Source organism: Chiloscyllium plagiosum, chromosome 1 (genome assembly GCF_004010195.1).
Source record: "Chiloscyllium plagiosum isolate BGI_BamShark_2017 chromosome 1, ASM401019v2, whole genome shotgun sequence".
NCBI lineage: Eukaryota > Metazoa > Chordata > Chondrichthyes > Orectolobiformes > Hemiscylliidae > Chiloscyllium > Chiloscyllium plagiosum.
This window is the reverse complement of record NC_057710.1, coordinates 23,720,012-23,739,445: the sequence shown is the minus strand read 5'-3', so window position 1 is coordinate 23,739,445 and position 19,434 is coordinate 23,720,012. Positions and strand designations below refer to the sequence as shown.

The following is a 19,434-nucleotide window of genomic DNA, read 5'->3' as shown; positions in this document are numbered from 1 at the left end:
CATGGCTGTCTAATCCCTCCCCGGATAATCTTTCTTTTCTTTCGGATGAACCTCTGTACTGTGTCCTCAATTATACCCACAAACTCCTACCATTTTTGCTCTACTGGCTTTCCCGCTAGACTCTGCTTCCAGTCGATTTTCGTCAGTTCCTCTCTCATGCCCTCATAATTACCTTTGTTTAACTGTAACACCATTACATCCGAGTTTGCCTTCTCTCTTTCAAACTGCAGACTGAACTCTACCATATTATGATCGCTGCTTCCTAAGTCTTCCCTTACTTAAGATCATCAAGTATTCAGTCCCATCTGCTAGCACTTTATCCATAACGCAGTGTGCTAGGCATTTCAAGTGATCATCCAAATACTATTTAATTGTTATGATGGTTCCCGTCTAAACTACCCTTTCGGGTAGTGTATTCCAGACACTGCGTAAAAACAAAAATTCCTTATATTCCTTCTAAACTTCCCATTGATTACAGTCTGTGCCCCGTTATTGATCTCTCTCCTCGCGAAAAAAGTTTCTTGCTGGTCCTTTTGACTCGAGTCCTGCCGTGAGATTTATGTGACTCGGAGGTGAGTGTGCACCTAAATAACAACACTCAGTGGAAGTCTCATACAAGAAATGAAACACATAATAAATACTCACTTTGCATTTCAATATCAACACAGACTCCTTGCGTGTGTGTTTGCAATTGTGATGAGGAATGGCTGATTATTGACCTCTCTCTCTCAATGCACAGATGCTACTTCAGCGGAGGCGTACTCCCTAACACTTTATGCTTCTATTTCCGATTTTTACCTACCGCAGCAATTTGCTTTTTTCTTGTTTTGTGCGAGTGTGCTGCTCAGAAGGCGAGGAGGTTAGTTTGCAATGATACATGGTATGTGCAGGTGCACTGTGGTCTCTGAACTGCAGAGGGAGATAGATCCTGTTCAGTTTTCAGTACTCTTTCCCCCACCCCCACACCCACACCCACCGCCAGCCTCAGAAAAGGAGTCTACGCACAAATCGGCACGTACTGTGTGAACCTGCTCACTCCCCACCAAAACAATGTCTCCCGCCGTCAGCATGCACAGGCCGCAAATGCAACGCAACAGCTTCTGTTTTTTTTCTTTTTTTTTGCAGCGGCAGCGAGCGTGCCCGGTGGCTCCACTTTCTCGGTTCGGCGCTGGGAAATACATTAGCTTGGGGAACCTCCGCTCGTCATGCGAGCTATTTCGCTCCGAGTGATTGATATGCGCCAGGGGCGGGGGTTAGGAGGAAATCCCGGGAGCGCAGTCGCTCGAGGTCCCTCCCGTCCTCACTGTATCCAATGAGAGGCGTGACATTGTTAGATTGTGTACGCGCGGCGGGGCACGGGCGTTTGGATGTAGCGGGTGGCGGCGCGTGGAGTCCGGAGTCCGGGCCAACGTTCTGAAGATGGAACGTTGCGACATGTCTCCTCTCGAGATGCAGCAGCAAGAGGCTGCGCCCTCGGAGCTGGTGGGAAAGCGCTTTCTTTGCATTCTCGGCGGTCTGAGCCAGGAGCTCCAACTCGGGCGAGTGTCTGAATGGGACTGGAAGGCGGGCATTATCAGAGCCGTCTCCCACAAAGATCCATCGCACCCAAATGTATTGGTAAGTGCGAAATCTGGAGCTCCATTTGCGCCTGGTAGGCGAGGAGGGTTTTAAATTGTCAAACGTTTTAGTTTCAGTAGGAAAATTGTCCACTGAGAAAAGTACTTTTTTAAAAAAAGTTCTATCAATGATCAACTCGATGCACATTAGGGAGACTGGCAAGACGAATTCAGTCTGATTTGGTGAAATGCGGTATTTCATTCAATAGGTTGTGACTTTCTTTTGAAGTTTGATCGTTTTAAAGTTCATAGAAATGTCCTGTGTTCGATAATTTAACCGAGGTAAAAACAATGACTGCAGATGCTAGAAACCAGATTTTGGATTAGTGGTGCTGGAAGAGCACAGTAGTTCAGGCAGCATCCGAGGAGCAGCAAAATCGACGTTTCGGCCAAAAGCCCTTCATCACTAATCCAAAATCTGGTTTCCAGCATCTGCAGTCAGTGTTTTTACCTCGGTTAAATTATCCAACAAACACAGGACATTTCTATGAACTTTAAAACGATCAAACTTCAAAAGAAAGTCACAACCTATTGAATGAAATACCGCATTTCACCAAATCAGATTGAATTCGTCTTGCCAGTCTCCCTAATGTGCATCGAGTTGATCATTGATAGAACTTTTTTTAAAAAAAGTACTTTTCTCATTATTCCTGATGAAGGGCTTTTGCCCGAAACGTCGATTTTGCTGCTCCTCGGATAATTTAACCTGTTCACTTTTCCGGCTGGTATCCATTGCTGTGTTTTGTGCTTCCCGTTAGAAATTTGGTCCACTGTTCACATTTCCCAGCTTGCTTAGGTCCTCGTTAGTTTAGTTTAAGCCATCTAAACGTTTCACCGATATAGACATGTAAGAGAAGACTAAACTAATAGTAGTTCAGTTATTGTTCAGTGAATGTATCTGATCTCAGTAACTCGTGTAGTATCAAGCCAACAGCAGAGGGAACCAGTCTGGACCCCGAGAGGATTAGTGCCATGCATTTTGTATTGATTTTTGGGGTGTTAACTAGAGCAAAGCAGCTGCAAACTAGCAACTTATTATTATGAGTGATCATTCTACGTTTGTAACGCAAAGCCAAGCGAGGAAAACGTGCTGAGGAGCACCTTTTCCAAAACAAAAAGTTAGGGATAATTGGATAGTTGTTGAGAGAAAACGTTGCTTGGGAGTAACTGAGCAGGGAACAACTTCATGAATGTGAAAAGGAAAAAAAAAATTCTGCTTCCTTTTGAGGCAAGGGCTCTTGAGTGACACAGGGTTTGAGTTCATCCTTGGTCTTGATAGTTCATAATTGCAGTCAGTCCAGGCAGGAGTAGCTTTTTTTTCCCCTGCCCACCACAAAAAGTGAAAGGCAAACAATTGATCATTGTCTCGCCACCCCACCGAGACCATAGTGTGAATGACATAAGAAATTATTATGGCCATGACGAAATGACAAAGATTAAGGCTAAGCCCGAGGACTGGGGAAGTTTGGTCAGTTTTTTTTCAACAAATAAAATGAGGGCAAAGGTCAACTTTGAGAGTACATTTGCAAGTAACAACAGCAAGAACCTCTTAAAATATAGTGTTGCTGAACAAAGAGACTTTGGAGTGCAGGTTCATAGTTCTTGAAAGTGAAGTCGCAAGTAGTTAGGATAGTGAAGAAGGTGTGTGGTATGCTTTCCTTTGGATGCAGGAAATGATGTCACCATAGGAAATGACATCGCCAATCCAAGGAAACCCAAACATAAATAGAAAGCAGAAAACACCAGCAGTGCTTCGTCGGAAGGCTCACTGAAGATGTCACCTAGTATGGTGACGAAATGTCTGAAAATGAACCTTCCACTGAGCGAGCAAACCTACACCCAGAACCTCAACCTGAGCTACAAATCTTCTCAAAACTCGCTAATGCTTTCCTTTATTGGTCAGAGCATTGGGCATAGGAGTTGGAAGGTTATGTTGCGGCTGTACAGTATGTTGGTTAGGCCACTTTTGGAATATTGCGTGCAATTCTGGTCTCTCTCCTAGTGGAAGGATGTTGTGAAATTTGAAAGGGTTCAGAAAAGATTTACAAGGATGTTGCCCGGGTTGGAGGATTTGCGCTAAAGGGAAAGGTTGAATAGGCTGGGAATGTTTTCCCTGGAGCGTCGGATGCTGAGGGGCAACCTTATAGAGGTTTATAAAATCATAAGGGGCATGGATAAGAGAAGTAACAAAGTCTTTTCCCTGGGATTGGGATGGCGGGGGGGGTCCGTCCAGGACTAGGTTTAGGGTGAGAGGGGAAAAATTTGAAAGGGACCTAAGGGCAACTTTTTCACACAGGGTAATGCTTATGTGGAATGTGCTACCAAAGGAAGTACAATTACAACATTAAAATCTGGAAGGGTATAGGAATAGGAAGGGTTTAGAGGAATATGGGCCAAGTGCTGGCAAATGGGACTAGCTTAGATTAGGAAATCTGGTCGGCATGGGTGACTTGGACTGGAGGGTCTGTGGAATTGAGAGTCTAATGTTGCCCATGAAATAATTGCGAGGAAAAGTTCATCTGGTTCAGTAATGCTTTTTAGGGAAGGAAGCTGCCGTCCTCAACTGGTCTGGACTACATGAGGTGCCAGACCCCCCAGTGATGTGGTTGACTCTTAACTTCTCCTGAGATGGACAATAATTGATGGCCGAGCCAGCAGAGCCCTCATTCCATGAATGAACTTTTTTTAAAAAAAAAGAGGGAGAGAGTCAACGAATCAACTACACTTTCGTTCTGACATCAGTTAATGAATTTTAATATTTAGATCAGATTATGCTCCGTTTAAGGTCCACAGACCCTTGAGGTAGATAATTCTAAAAGGTTCAACACCCTCTGAGTGAATGCCCCATATCCTGAGAGACTCATTTCCCCTTGAGACTCATCAGCCTGGGAATACATTTGATTGACATCTAATCTAACATGCTCAGTAAGAATTTTATACACGTCAATGAGATCATGCTTCATTCTTCTAAAGTACCAGACCCATCTTCCCCAATATTTTCTCAAAGGACAGTCCTAACATCACACGGACACTCTGCACTTCCTCTGTATTTGTGATAACATTGAGTAAACACAGCATAGCAGATGGTTGGCTATTAATATATAGGTTATATTTTAGATTTTGTCTCATCACACTTCTCGGAAGTGAGAATTTTCAGGTAACTGGTAAGGCTTCCAATTTATAGAAAGCTGTAGTATCTTGTCACTTTTACCTTGAGATAAGTCCAAAAGTTTTAGATAAAGGAGAAACGTTTGGTTACATTCATTTATTCTTCTGTTTGCTACTCCACTGCAGGTTTTTCTAGAATTCGACGAAAGCTGGTGTCGGTGGATGAAACTCCATGATGAGGAGCTCAGGATCTTCCTGATTGAACATCAGTTAGTTCTGGCTGACAGGAAATCTCTGAGAGGATCTGCAGATGACGTGCAGTGGCCTGGACTGGTGTGGAACTTTTTATGCCTTCAATTTTTCTTTTGTTAGTATTTAATGTCTGTTTGGCCAAACGCTCTTGGGCCAGAGGATGTGACCGGCAGCTAAGCTATTCTAAAGTGTGTGGTAGCTTTACACTGATCACTCCTATTACCTTGTTGCACTTGCAACCTCTGCAAGTATATAGTACTGACTAGGATTGTTTTCGGTAGTTTGCTGCCACCAGTCCCCCTTGATTTGCCTGGTCTTGGGATATCTAATGATTAGTAATAGGGGTTACACCATAGTAGAAGATTTTTCTTCCATATTTGGTAAGAAGCCCAGCATTGACCTGCAGGATTCATAATATTATCAACAAACATTTTACAGCTGCATCAAAAGATTGTACTCTAGTCAGAGACATCATCATTAACTAAGTTAACATGTAGACATCATAATTGTGGATGTTAATTATGTGATCAGAAGTATGCAGGTGGCCCAACCATTTAACTGTTGTTTCTGTAATTTATACATTCCAAAGACTCAGACATTTTATATTTGTTCCTGTTTTAATTTTTTACTCTGCCTGTATAAATGCTTAGCTTATTCTAATCCCTAATCATTATATGACATGCTTGTTTACACTTCATCTAATCAATGCAAGCAGTAAACTCCCACTGAAGCATAACCCAGCAGTTAACGCTTGGCTTTCTCAGAAGATGGTGTGGTGCTGGAAAAGCATGGCAGGTATCTGCTCCTTGGACGCTGCCTGACCTGCTGTAGTTTTCCAGCACCACACTATTGACTCTGATCTCCAACATCTGAGTGCATCATTTTTGCAGTCCTTATTTTCTCCTTTCTGAGAAGATAGTCAAAGACATACATGAATCATACAGGACATTAAACAGTTCCACATATTGCCTACAGTATTCAGTATCATCACTGCAATTCGGGTCTGATTTATAGGTTCATTATGTAGAGGGAAGCTTGAACAACAACATTTTATTGAGGGTTTCTTTCACTATATCAGGAGAAATTTCAAAAGTGGCAGGCTTGTTACTGGTATTTAGATCTGTGTAGTCATGTCAGATTTAGAATCATGCTTAAGATTTCTCTTTTGAAATTAGTGCAAAAGCTCTTGTGATATGTATTGTGAATATCTGAGGCCCCGAGTGTTGATCCTTACAGTATCCCACTAGTCAGAGCCTACTCTGGTTTCTGTCAGTTTCACAATCATTAATCCATGTCAGTACATTATCTCCTCTGTCAACTTTAACAAAATCTAAATATGCTACATCCATTAGCTCCCCTTTATTAATTTTGTTAATAATAATCTCAAAATAGTGCAAGTTTTTGGAACACTGCTTTTCATCAGGAAACCTGTGCTGACTCTGCCTGGTCAGATCATTTTTATCCAAGTGTCCATTTATCACATCATAGAATTTTCCCTACTGCTGATGTCTGACTGTTTAGTTTTCCTCCTTATTCTTTTCTTTAACTAGTGGTTTACATTCGCAAGTTTCCCAACTGCAGGAATAATGCCAGAATCGCTAGAAGTTTGGAGAATGGTTACCAATGCATAGACTATACCGTAGCCATATCCTTCAATACTCTGTGGTTTGGATTGTCAGGTCTGGGCACTTAGCCACTTCCAGCCCCATTGATTTCTCCAGTACTATGTCTTACTGATACTAATTTGCTTCAATTCCTTGTTCTCCCTAGTCAATTGGATATCTAATTCTGGGAGGTTTTTTGTATTTTCCTCATTGAAATCAAGCACAAAGTGATCAGTTAGCATCTCTGCCTTTTCTGTATTTCCCATTATAAATTCTCCTGACTCTGCCTATAATAGACATTAGACTTAGCCGAAGGTTTTAGACACCTTCAGAAAGTTTTACAATTCATTTTTATGTTTTTTTGTTAAATTGCATTCTATTCCGTTCTTCTTTTCCTTTCAGTTTTGTTGCCTTCATTTGTTATATTCTTAAAACTTCACATTCCTCTGGTTCATTTCTAACCACTTTATAAACTTTCCTTTTAATCTTGCGCAACCCTGAACTTTGTTCGCCATATTGACTAACCTTTGAATTTTTGCACCTTGAAGGAATGTGTAATTACTGTAAGTCATATAATAGTTATTAAAGACTTAACATTGACCATGTACAGTCACACCTTTTAATGTACTTGCCCAATACAGCTGAGCTAACTTTTTCTCATGCTTTCATAATCTCCCTTAATCAAATTTAACACCTTTTGAACATCAGGTAAGTGCAGAAGTCGGCCATTTAGTCCATCGAGTCTGATCTGCCATTCAGTGGGATAAAGGCCAATCTGATAACTCTCATATCCACTTTCCTGCCTTCTCCCATGACCCATGTTTCCTTGCTTCAGAATGAACTATCTAATTTTCAAAAATACCATAAACGTCTATCATATTATGGTCACTCATCCCTAAAGGTTCTTTTATAGTAAGATTATTAATTAGCCCTTTTCATTATGTATACTAGACCCAAAACAGTCTGTCCACTGGTCAACTCTTCAATGTACTCTAGAAAGCAAACTTTAATGCACTTGGGAACTTGTTCTCGAGAGCTTCATGTTCTATTGGTTTACTCAGTCAATGTGCAGATTAAAATCACCCATGATAACTATGGTGCACATGCTAAAAGCCATTCTTATCTTCTGATTTATTCCATAGAGCACACTGCCACCACTATTTGGTGGAAGCTTGAGATTGTTAAGGCAATCAAGAGGTGGTCTTCCAATTCCACTTTGTTAGTGAGAAATGTAGCTCTCTGTCTAAGGTCCAAATTAGTGTAGCAACCACTCCTGCCTATGGCTTAAGTGCATTCAAGTTTTGCATGTATCCATCTGAAAATAACGTATACAAAAATAGAAATTGCTGGAAAAGCTCAGCAAGTCTGGCAACATCTGTGGGGAGAAATCAATGTTTCAGGTCCAGTAACCCTTCCTGAAAATAGAATATATTTTATGTTTCAGACATTTAAATGCTTGCTGGACAAAGTTGGTCTTGCATCAGTGACTCCTGTGGAATTTCTTGCAGACAAGTACCGAGTGTTTCTGCAAAACAAGGTCTCTCTTCAGCCACTAAAGGTAACAAATTTCAGGTTCAGGTGGATCTTTGGCTTGTTTGAGTGAATTATCTACTTTGCAAATTGCTGGCAGAAGTTACACTTATCCTTTGGTCAAGACATTTAATGTAATAGTGTGGCATTTTGGAGCTCCTGTCCATGACTTTCTGCTGCTTCCCTGCCATGCCTAAGCTGATAGTGTTCTTCAGTCAGACAGCTGGCAATTAAAGCTCCAACTGTGCCCAGTAATGTGTCAAAAGTCCAATTTTTCAGCGTTGCAGTGATTGCAGCATTGCCCCTCCTACTCATTCCTGTAACTTTGTGCATGACTGTTTACAGTATGGGTGTTAACATTTCAACCGATTGGAAGCCAAAAATAATGCATTCAGTTTGTCAACTTCAGTTAAGTTGAATAGACATTTACAAATCTCTAAAATTGGAAAGAAGTAGTCTCAATTTTGACTGTTTGGCCAGATCTGCCTAAAACCTACCAAGACTGAATAGGATTCTGATTTCAATTTGATAGGATCAGTGTCCTCTGTGGGGCCATACTAGAGGGATAGGATTGACACTGCCCATTTCAGAAGGATCTCTATGTTTTTGAGAGAAATAAGTTAACATTGCACAACATTTCTATGATACTTTAGACAATGTGTTTGACTGCACCTGCATACTATTTTTTGTTTCCACTTCCTGCTGTCTCCCATGTTTGTTTTATCACTAAACAAATGAGAGATCTTTCACACGGCAATACTAACTATTTTGTGCATTTCAGTTGATTATATTGAGATAATAAAAACCATGTAGTTTTTGGTTCTGCTTCTCAGCCTCCTTTATGTTTAGAGGCTGCAATGATGATCTTTGCGATACAGCTATTGCTACAGAATGATGAATTATGTAGTGTAAATCTTCTTTATAGATGAGAACTAAATTTATCTACCATGGCTCCATTAATGCCCTCCCTTGTGTGGAGATAGGGTGTGACTTTCCTCCTTTATCTCTCCTCTTTCCATTAACCCCCCACTCTATCACCATTACTACTGATCTCCTGTGCTGTGCTTCAAAACTCGAGCTCTATCTGACCTTAAATAAAGTCATGGGGGATTATCTAACTCGGTTCCACTTTGGCACACTATATTTGTAAGCGGCATTCCCTCTTGGCTGTGTAGGTGAGGCTGCTTTGAGGATCTGCTGAAGTAAGCGTGCAGGTGCTGAAGAAGGCAAATGGTATGTTGGACTTCACAAAGAGAGGATTTGAGTGCAGGAACAGGGACGTTTTGATGCAATTGTACAGGGACTTGGTGAGACCACTCACCTGGAGTATTGTGTGTAGTCCTGGTCTCTTTACCAAAGGAAGAATGTTCTTATTATAGAGGGAGTGCAGTGAAGGTTTACCAGACTCATTCCTGGGTTGGCAGGTCTGATATATAGAGAGACTGGATCGCTATATCCACTCTCAAGTTTAGAAAAATGAACAGGAATCTCAAACCTGTAAAACATCTAATGGGATTAGATAGGGTAAATACAGGAAGAATATTTGTATTGACGAGGAAGCCCAGAATCAGGTGTCACAGCCTAAGGATATAGGATCGGCCATTTAGGACTGAGATGAGATTAAATTTCTTCACCTAGAGAGTGGTGTGTAGAGAATTCTCTGCCACAGAAAGCAGTTGAAGTCACAACTTCTAATGCTTTCAAGAAGCAGTTAGATATTGTTTTTACAACTGAAAGGGGTCAAAATATTTGAGGAGATAAATGATCTAGAAGAGGGCACTGTTGGTATGATCAGCAAGTTTGCAAATGACACAAAGATTGGTGGAGTGGCAGAAAGCGCAAGGGACTGTCAGAATACAGGAGGATATACATAGACTGGAGAGTTGGGCGGAAAAGTGGCAGATGGCTTTCAATCCAGACAAATGTGAGGTGATGCATTTGGGCAAGTCTAATTCTAGTGCGAATATACAATGAATGGAAGAGCCTTGGGAAAAGTTGATGGGCAGAGAGATCTGGGAGTGCAGGTCTATTGCACCCTGAAGGTTGCTGCACAAGTGGATAGAGTGGTCAAGAAGCCATATAGTATGCTTACCTTCATCGGACGAGGTATTGAGTATAAGAGCTGGCAAGTCATGTTAAAATTTGTGCAAGACATTGGTTCGGCTGCATTTAGAATACTGTGTACAGTTCTGGGTGCCACATTACCAAAAGGATGTGGATGCTTTGGACAGGGTGCAGAGAAGGTTTACAAGGATGTTGCCTGGTATGGAAGGTGCTAGCTATAAAGAGAGGTTGAGTAGGTTAGGTTTATTTTCACTAGAAAAAAGGAGATTGAGCGGGGAACCTGATTGAGGTTTACAAAATCATGAAGGTTATAGACAGGGTGGATAGAGACGAGCTTTTTCCCAGGGTGAAGGATTCAATAACGAGGGGTCATGCTTGCAAAGTGAGAGGTGGGAAGTTTCAGGGGGATACACTCGGTAAATACTTCACACAGAGGGTGGTGGGCGTTTGGAACGCATTGCCAGCAGAGGTGGTAGAGGCAGGCATGGTAGATTCATTTAAGATGCATCTGGACAGATGCATGAGTAGGTGGGGAGCAGAGGGATACAGATGCTTAGGAAATGACTGACCAGTTTAGACAGTACATTTGGATCGGCTCAGGCTTGAAGGGCCGAAGGACCTGTTCCTGGGTTGTAAGTTTTTTGTTTTTTGAGAAGGCAGGAATAGGTTACTAAGACGGATGATCAGCCATGATCTCATTGAATGGTGGAACAGGCTCAAAGGGCCTTAAGTAGAGTGCATTCAATTGGTGCAATTGGCAAGCTTCCTACCAATCAGGACACAGTCCTTTGGTATGATGCGGAGGTGAACCCGTTCACAGCCCTAAGCCACCGCACCCCGACCCCCCACCAGTTCTCTCAAGTGCTTACTATCTGCCTCTAACTCTATAACAAAAAACTGTTCCAATAAGACACTTATTAAAATTATATCAACTTAATTTCAAAACCGCACAGTTCCTGCTGAGGATCTCCCTAGGTCGTCATCTGTATTTTTACTGCAAGTATGTTTCATATGTAAAGGTAATTTTGATAGAGCGTGTTTCCTAATTTATTGGAGAGAAAGACATTAGCTCTCCATGTGTTTCTGTCTTGATGCGCGCGCTCTCTCTCTAGGGAACGGTACACGCCTTCAACTTCATAACACCTCTCTACAAATGTTATTAAGTTCCTCTGTTGCATTGGTGTTCTTGGGAATTGTCCTAATGAGTGCAAGATGAAAAGCTTTCATTAATACTCGAATGCTGTACTACCAATAGCTATTTCACATAATGCTGTCAAACCATTATTTGTATGCCTTGTATTTTTTAAGATAGAAGTTAGTCATTTAATTCGTAACAATGACGATGGGGCCCAATGGTGATAATTTCTGAAATCAATCCACAACATTGTCCTTTACTGAACTGATTTTGATAACCTGCTAAAGCCATTCATTCAGTGACTGGCCACCAATTTATGTTCTTTCACTTGTTATCTCTATAGCATACTTTTTTTTTCTCAATTGTTTAAAAATCAGAATTATCTGTAAAGTTGGATTTTTGTATGGACTTAAGTTGCACTGTAACTTAATTTAATAGATGAATATGAATTCCTGGGCAAAACCATTCCAGGATGATGAGATTTGTGCCAAGATTAAGACGTGGTTCATTAACAAACGTACCCAAGAACTGCTCCTCTATGGTAAGCATCCTACTACTTCTCCAAAAGTTACGCAAAATTCTTTGATCATTTTGAAGACTGTATTTTAGTTAGTTCTTCTTGATGTGTTCTTTGCAACTAAAGTTTTCTTGGAAATTGAGGTGACAGTATTACCCTTGTAAATTGCAACATTTCTGAATCAAACGTTCATGGCTATAAATAGGAATAAAAGGCTGAAAAGGCACGTCAGAGCTTTTGACATTGGAAAGAGAAAGATATTTATGTTTTTGGTGGTAAACATCATTCAATGCTCCTTCAATTGTGAAATCAAACTCAAATGAACTGACAGTGACTGATCTATCTCTTTCCAGCTATCAGGATTTCTGGTTATGGGATAGGGTGCAGGAAATTATTATTACAATATAGTGTTCAAAATACTTTTGTCCTAAACTTACTTCTCAAAGGGTGAAACTGAAGGTCATGCAGTTGAAAGATTTAATTAGAATTGAGATGGTTTCTGAGATGGTGCACTGATGTCAATAAAAGAAGGTTTGATTGCTAATATCATACTTTGCTGCTGTGACATCTCTCTCTGAGCTCAACATAGGATTGTGGATGATTTAACCTGACGGAATTTGCTCTTGACTAGGCAGTCAGTCAATTTGACTCTAAGTGGCTGCTGGAGTTAGGCTGACAGAGGAAATGTCAGTGGTCTATGAAGAGAGATGGTCTAATTCATGGAGATATAGCTACGGGCAATAGTGGAATTTTAAACACTTGTTGGAGCAAAGATTTTTCCTGATTACACTGACTGAATTCTTTTCTGCAAGGCAAAGATAACATGGGGAAATTCAGATGTGTTCATTGCTTTGAATTATTATGTTCCATGGAATCATGGAGTCATGCAGCATAGAAACGGCCCTTTGGCCCACCATGTCTGTGCTGACCAACAAATACCAAATTACCCATTTACCTGAACTTGGTCCATATGCCTTAGCATTTTAAGTGCTCACCCAGATGCACCTTGAGTGTAGCAACAGTAAATCCACCACCCCGCAGGGATCATGTTCCATATTTCTACCATCCTCTGGATAAGTTATTTTTTTTCTCCGAACTCTGCTAAACCGTTTACTCTTTTCCTTAAATATGTGCTGTCTGGTCTTATACATGTCTGCCATGGGGTAAAGATTCTCACTATCTACCCTGTGTATGCCTTTCATAATTTTGTAAACCTCCATCCCCCACCCCTGCTCCAAGGAAAACAAACCCAGTCTATCCAGTGTTTCCTTATAACTGAGAATTTCCATCCCAGGCAACATCCTGGTAAATTTCCTTGCACCCTGTGTGAACTGCATACAGCATTCCATCTGTGGCTTGACCAATGTTTTGTAACAAGACTTCCTTGCTCCTATGTTCTGTGACCGAGCTAATGAAGGCATGCTTTCTGTTTGGCACCTTCACTGCCTTTACTGACACCTTCAGGTATCTGTGGACTTACGCACCAAGTCCCTTTGTTCTTCAGTACTCCCTATGGACTTGCCATTCACTGTGTATTTCGTTCCCTTATTAGATCTAAAATGCCTCTCTCCACACTTTATCAGGATTAAACTCCATCTGCCATTGTTTTGCCCAACACTCTCAAATGAAGCTGCATTATAACATTATTTCAACAAGCCACCACATGCTGCAGCACAGAGGAGCTACGAAGAGCAGAGAAAAATCACCTATGCAGTGTATTCAAAAAGAATGGGTACCCAATGAATACAGTCCACAGATTTCTCAGCAGCAAGCCCAAGCAAGCAGACAAAATATGCCCAGAAACACTAGCCGGTCTCCCCCACATCAAAGGCATCTCCGAAATGACTGCCAGACTACTTAGACCTCTTGGCATCATGGTAGCCCACAAACCCACCAACGCACTAAAACAGCAGCTAATGAACTTAAAATACCCTACACAGACAAGCAACACGAACATCATTTGCAAAATACCTTGCAAGAACACTATATTGGACAAACAGGCACTACATTGGACAATCAAGCCATTGGCCTTGATTTTTATGTCCTCTTTGTCTACAGGAGTAGTGCCAGAAGACTGGAGGATAGCAAATGTGGTCCCCTTGTTCAAAAAGGGGAGTAGGGATAACCCTAGTAACTATAGGCCAGTGAGTCTCACTTCTGTTGTGGGCAAAATCTTAGAGAGAATTGTAAGGGATAGCATTTATGAGAAACACTAGCCGGTCTCCCCCACATCAAAGGCATCTCCGAAATGACTGCCAGACTACTTAGACCTCTTGGCATCATGGTAGCCCACAAACCCACCAATGCACTAAAACAGCAGCTAATGAACTTAAAATACCCTACACAGACAAGCAACACGAACATCATTTGCAAAATACCTTGCAAGAACACTACATTGGACAAACAGGCAGAAAACTAGCTACCAGGTTACACGAACACCAAATAGCCACAAAAAAACAAGACCCACTCTCACTAGTATCCTTACATACAGATGAGGAAGGACAGCACTTTGACTGGGACAACGCATTCATCCTAGGACAAGCCAAACAGGGACACGCATGAGAATTCCTCGAAGCATTGGATTCCCACCAGAACTCTGTCAACAAACACATTGATTTGGACTCCATCTGCCACACTCTGAGAAAAAGAACAAGAAATGACATCACCTACCCAAGGAAACACATACATAGAAACGGGACATAAGACCAGCACTTCACTGGAGGCTCACTGATGATGTTACTTCATATGGTAACAAAACATCTGAAAATGAATCTTCCAGCTCAGCGAGCAAACTTACATCCAGAACCTCAACCTGAGCAACAAATCTTCTCAAAACCCGCTAATGGCTTTGCCCAGTTTACCACTGATCAATATCAGACATAGTGACAAAGACAGCGTCAGGCTATCAACAACACAATAATTTTCAAGTCTTCTGCAGACTTACTAATTTAATCCTGTACATTCACATCCAAGTCATTAATGTACGTGATAAACAGCAATGGTCCTGATGATACTCTGCTGGTCATGAGCTTTCAATTGCACAAACATCCCTCCACCATCATCCTTTGCCTCCCACTTGCAAATCCTTTTTGGATCCAGTTTGCCAATTTGCCTTAGATCCTGTGGGCTGTTAACTTTTGGACCAGCCTTCCACGAGGAACCTTGTCAAAGGCCTTGCTGAAGTCCATGTAAGCCACATCATCTGCACTACCCTTATCAATATATTTAGTTAGCTTTTCAGACAACTTAATTAAATTAGTTAGGATCTCACTCGAACAAATTCATACTGACGATCCCTGATCAATCCCTGCCTTTCCAAGTGTTGATTAATCCTGTACCTCAGAATCTTTTCCAATAGTTTCTGTACCACTGACATTAGACTAACTGGTCTGTAATTACCTGGTCTATCCCTGCCCCCCATCTTGAACAGAGGAACCACATTAGCCATCCTCCAGTCATCAGACACTTCACCTGTGGCTAAAGAATATTACACATTCCGGCCAGGGCCCCAGTAATCTCCTCCCTTGCCTCCCATGTCAGTCTGGGGTACATCTCATCAGGCTCTGAGGATTTATGTACTGTATGCCTGCTAAAACATCTAATACTCCCTCCTTGTAAACATGTCCTAGAACCTCACCATCCCAATTGAAACCCCCAGCTACAATGTTGTTCTCCTTTCTGAATACACCTGCAGCTGATGCTTTGCATGCTATGCAATAAAATGGTTTCTTCATTCATATCTAGCTTTGTTTCTCCAAAGTATTTGCATGTTCTGCCTTTGCACAGTTTGAAGAATCACACATACAAAAAATGCGACTATCTAGGTTGGAACTCAATTTTATGAAATCGTGGGTTATGTTAACGCATGACTGAACATAAGTCTGAGTGAATGAACTGCCATTGTCTGTTTAAGGTGTGATAAATACCATTGAGTCGAGAAGATGTCAAAATATGATTCTGAATGGAAAGCTGAAACTGACATCTTGGCTTTTTTTTTTGTTTCCATAATATATTCCCCTCTGCCTTTCACAACTTAAAGTCTAAGACTATTGACAAATTCCCGGGCTCTGCTGACACCCATACATAGTGTGTCTGCTTTTGATCAAGCCATTTTAACAGCTAAGCAACAGCTATTGGTGTAGGATTACTGTGCAGGAGTTCCTCAGGAGAGTGTCCTCAGCCCAACCATCAATTTAACTGCCCAGGTCTTGCTGCATTTGAACATGGACAGTGTTCATGGGGTGGCAAGTAACATGTATGCCACAGAGGTGACAGACGATAACCAGCTCCAACGCAAGGGAATCCAGCCGTTGCTGAGTCCCCCACTATCCATATCTGTTGACTAGAAACTGAACTGTGCTAGCCATGTAAATACTGTGACCTCAAGAGCAGGCAAGAGGCTAGGAATCCTGCAGTGTGTAACTCACCCACTGACTCCCCAAAGACTAGCAGCGAACTACAAGAACAAGTCAGGAATGTGTTAGAATCTCCTCTTTGCCTTTCTCCTCCCTCCTCCCTCCCCTCAACACTGGCCCAAACAGCACTCATAACCTGGCACCACTCAGGACAAATCATCTTACTTTTTACCCTGATAGAGCGGCAATGTTGAAATCCATCTGCTACCTGGAAGAACAAGGGCAGCAGTTACATGGCCACCAATTTCATTTCCAAGCCTCATGATATCCTGACTTGCAACTATGTGGGTGTTCCTTTACCTGGCTGGATCGAAATCCTTGATCTCCTTTCCAAACATAATTGTGGGTGGATGGATCGAGAACACCTGGACTGCAGTGGTTCAAGGAGGCAGTTCACCACCACCTTCTCAAAGGAAGAATTCTGGGTGTGGGTGGTCAGTTAACACTAGTCTAGTCAAAGACTTCCTGTGAATGAAATTTTTAAAGAAGGAATCTTGATTGGCTAGTCTAAAATTTTCAAAAAGGGAGGAGACAATGATTTTACAAAGTGACGTAAACTCGACGTAATCTGTGGCTTTACAAATAGTGGTCTGACCCTCTGAATAATTGATTGTCATAGACTGAAAACTTTAATGTTTGTTTACTTTCTACCGGTGTTCTTCTGGTTATCAGGTACTTGCAACTTGGCTGGCTACAAAGTTAAGGTGTATGACTTGAAATCTGCTACTCATTGGTGCCCAGCAATAGTGACTCATCACAATTTAACAACCAGATTAATGCAGATCAAAAGTGAACAGGTAAAGAAAGCCTTTTGACTTCAGTTGAAAATGTACGGTTATAGGCTGACACTTTTGTCATTCTATTGAAGATGATTTTAAAGATTTAAAATTAAATAGCTTGGTGGTTTTTCACTTGATCTGCTCATATGTACTATTGGACAGGTGTGGCTTGAACTTGGATTTCCTGGCCCTGAGGTAGAGGCAGTACCAATGTGCCACAAGCCCCTGATGATAAACCTTAGTGCCTGTTAAAGCATGCTGCTCTGAGTAGTAAAACATTTGGTTCTTCAATGTCATCCGCTGCCTAGAGTGAAGATTGTATTTGATCAGATGGCTGACTTTGTTTGTTTTCTTCTTGAGTTCTTTGCCTGAAAGTGGGCCTGACCCATAGCGCCGCAACCTCCACTCCCATGTCTGACAAAGGGGCACAACCTGAGTCCACTTCAGATCAAATCCAGTGCTGATTCGCTCCATCCCACCAACTGACCCTGCAAAGAGTCATGTTGTGGCAACATAACATTTTGCCTGCATACTGGACACTGAAGCCCCAATGTCTTTCCATAAATCTCTCTTGCACTCTTATTGTATACCATTGGAGTGTTTTGGAAAGATTTAGAGGTTGATGGTCAACCTGTTTATCTGTGTTATGAATACACCTTCCTTCAGCACCTAATTCTGGAGTGGGGCTTGACTCTGGAGCTCCTGGCCTCTGTACCACAGAACTTTTGTGTTTATTGCTTCAGTTTTATTTTTTTTTAAATGCAAACAGGTTTTTGTTGGTGTGCAATTAAAATTTGAGGTAAAATACTCTTTGAAGAGTTGAGAAAGCAATCGTCATACGCTAAACTAAATGACTAGTTTCAACACAAAAGTCAAACTTTTTAATCACCTGTCGTGATTTTATATAACCTCCCCAGATTTATTTTATTTTATAAATGCAATGCTGGCTCTGAGTCTCTAACACACTTATGCAGTGGCCTGTCCATTTTGAAAAATGTTTTGAGAGTTTTCAAGAGGATTTTAATGATTTTTTTTCAATGTTGCAGTTTTCAGAGAAGCAAATAGTTGATCCAGCTCTGATTCACATGTCTTTCCTTCATGATGAAGATATTGAAGCATTGGCCAATGATGGTGATGGTGAGTGTCAAATCTAGTTGTTACTAACCAGTCTCTTGTCAATGGTCTTAGGTGGAGTATGGGTCCACGTTGTTAATGTGCCTTTCTCTTCTGGGCTGCTGTGCAGAGCAGTTCCAGGGTCATATATAAATTTCTCACTGTGAAGTGATTGCTAGATTTTTGTGAATTTCTGGTACCAGGCAATTATCCACTTTCGCTCCAAAATATCCTGTCTCAAAATAAAAGGAACTCTTGAAATCATTGTCCTTGCAAGCTACCACCCCTTCTCCAATTTCCCTTTAGACCTTGAACATATTGATTCAGGGGATGTGGGCATCGCTGGTTGGCCACTATTCATTGCTCATCCTCAGCTGTGTTTGAATGGAGTGGCTTGCTAGGCCATTTCAGAGTCAACCACATTGCTGTGGGTCTGGAGTCACATGTAGGCCATAACCAGGTGAGATGGCAGATTTCCTTCCCTGAACGACATTAGTGAAGCAGATGAGTTTCTCCAACAATCCGCAATGGTCTCAGCAGATTCTTAGTTCAAAATTTTGTTTTCAATTGAATTCAGATTTCACCTTCTGCTGTGGTGGGATTTGAACCTGGGTCCCCAGAACATGAGCTAAGTTTCTGGATTAATAGTCTAGTGATAATACCATTAGGCCATTGCCTCCCCTTTTCCTAAATCTGCGTCCATCTTTCCTGGAACACCTGCTTGTATTCCTGCAATCTGGTTTCCACCCTCTGCATTGTCAAAGTCACAATTGATGTCCATTGTAATTGTGGTAAATGTAAACTATCCTATCACATTCTTCTTGACTAGTCTGCAGTTTTTAACATGGTTGTCCACACCATCTCTTCCAAAGTCTCTCTTACTGTTCAACAAGGTGGGATTGCACTTGTCTGGATCCATTTGCATCTATCTGATCATAGTCAAATAATCTCCTCTTGCTCCCTCATCAATCTTGCTTTCACCCCCACTCCCACAAAAAAAGATGTTGCATTTCTTATCTGCTGACAATGTCATCCAAAATGAAGTGTTAATTTTTACATCTACAGCTGGATGTACCTGGTCATCAGTGTACCTTGCTGTCACTTCTAACTTCTCCCTTATTGCTAAGTTATTAGACAGCTATCCACATGCAGTACTGGATGAGCAGCCATTTCCCCCAACTACATGTTGAGAAAATGTCAGCCATCCTTTTATCTCCGTTCTCTAGCTACCAATAGCATTCATCTTCCTTGTGACTGTGTTTTGTACTAAGTCAGGTGGTTCTCAATCTCCGTGTGATATT

The 19,434-nt window shown here is 41.5% G+C and overlaps 1 protein-coding gene across 2 annotated transcripts in view; it reads left to right on the top strand.

The window, feature by feature from the left end:
• Positions 1–1,100: 1,100 nt before the first annotated feature.
• The window catches only part of LOC122557137 (lysine-specific demethylase 3A-like), an 86,932-nt gene continuing 68,598 nt past the window's right edge, over positions 1,101–19,434 (top strand). Inside the window, exons 1-6 of one of the 2 annotated variants that reach the window (XM_043704611.1) lie at positions 1,101–1,617; positions 4,911–5,057; positions 8,025–8,138; positions 11,748–11,850; positions 16,914–17,038; positions 18,067–18,157. In XM_043704611.1, coding sequence (XP_043560546.1) covers positions 1,420–1,617; positions 4,911–5,057; positions 8,025–8,138; positions 11,748–11,850; positions 16,914–17,038; positions 18,067–18,157 — 778 coding nt within the window. In that variant the 5' untranslated portion in view covers positions 1,101–1,419. The remainder of the gene's footprint in view (positions 1,618–4,910; positions 5,058–8,024; positions 8,139–11,747; positions 11,851–16,913; positions 17,039–18,066; positions 18,158–19,434) is intronic. The other variant, XM_043704524.1, reaches the window with a different exon arrangement.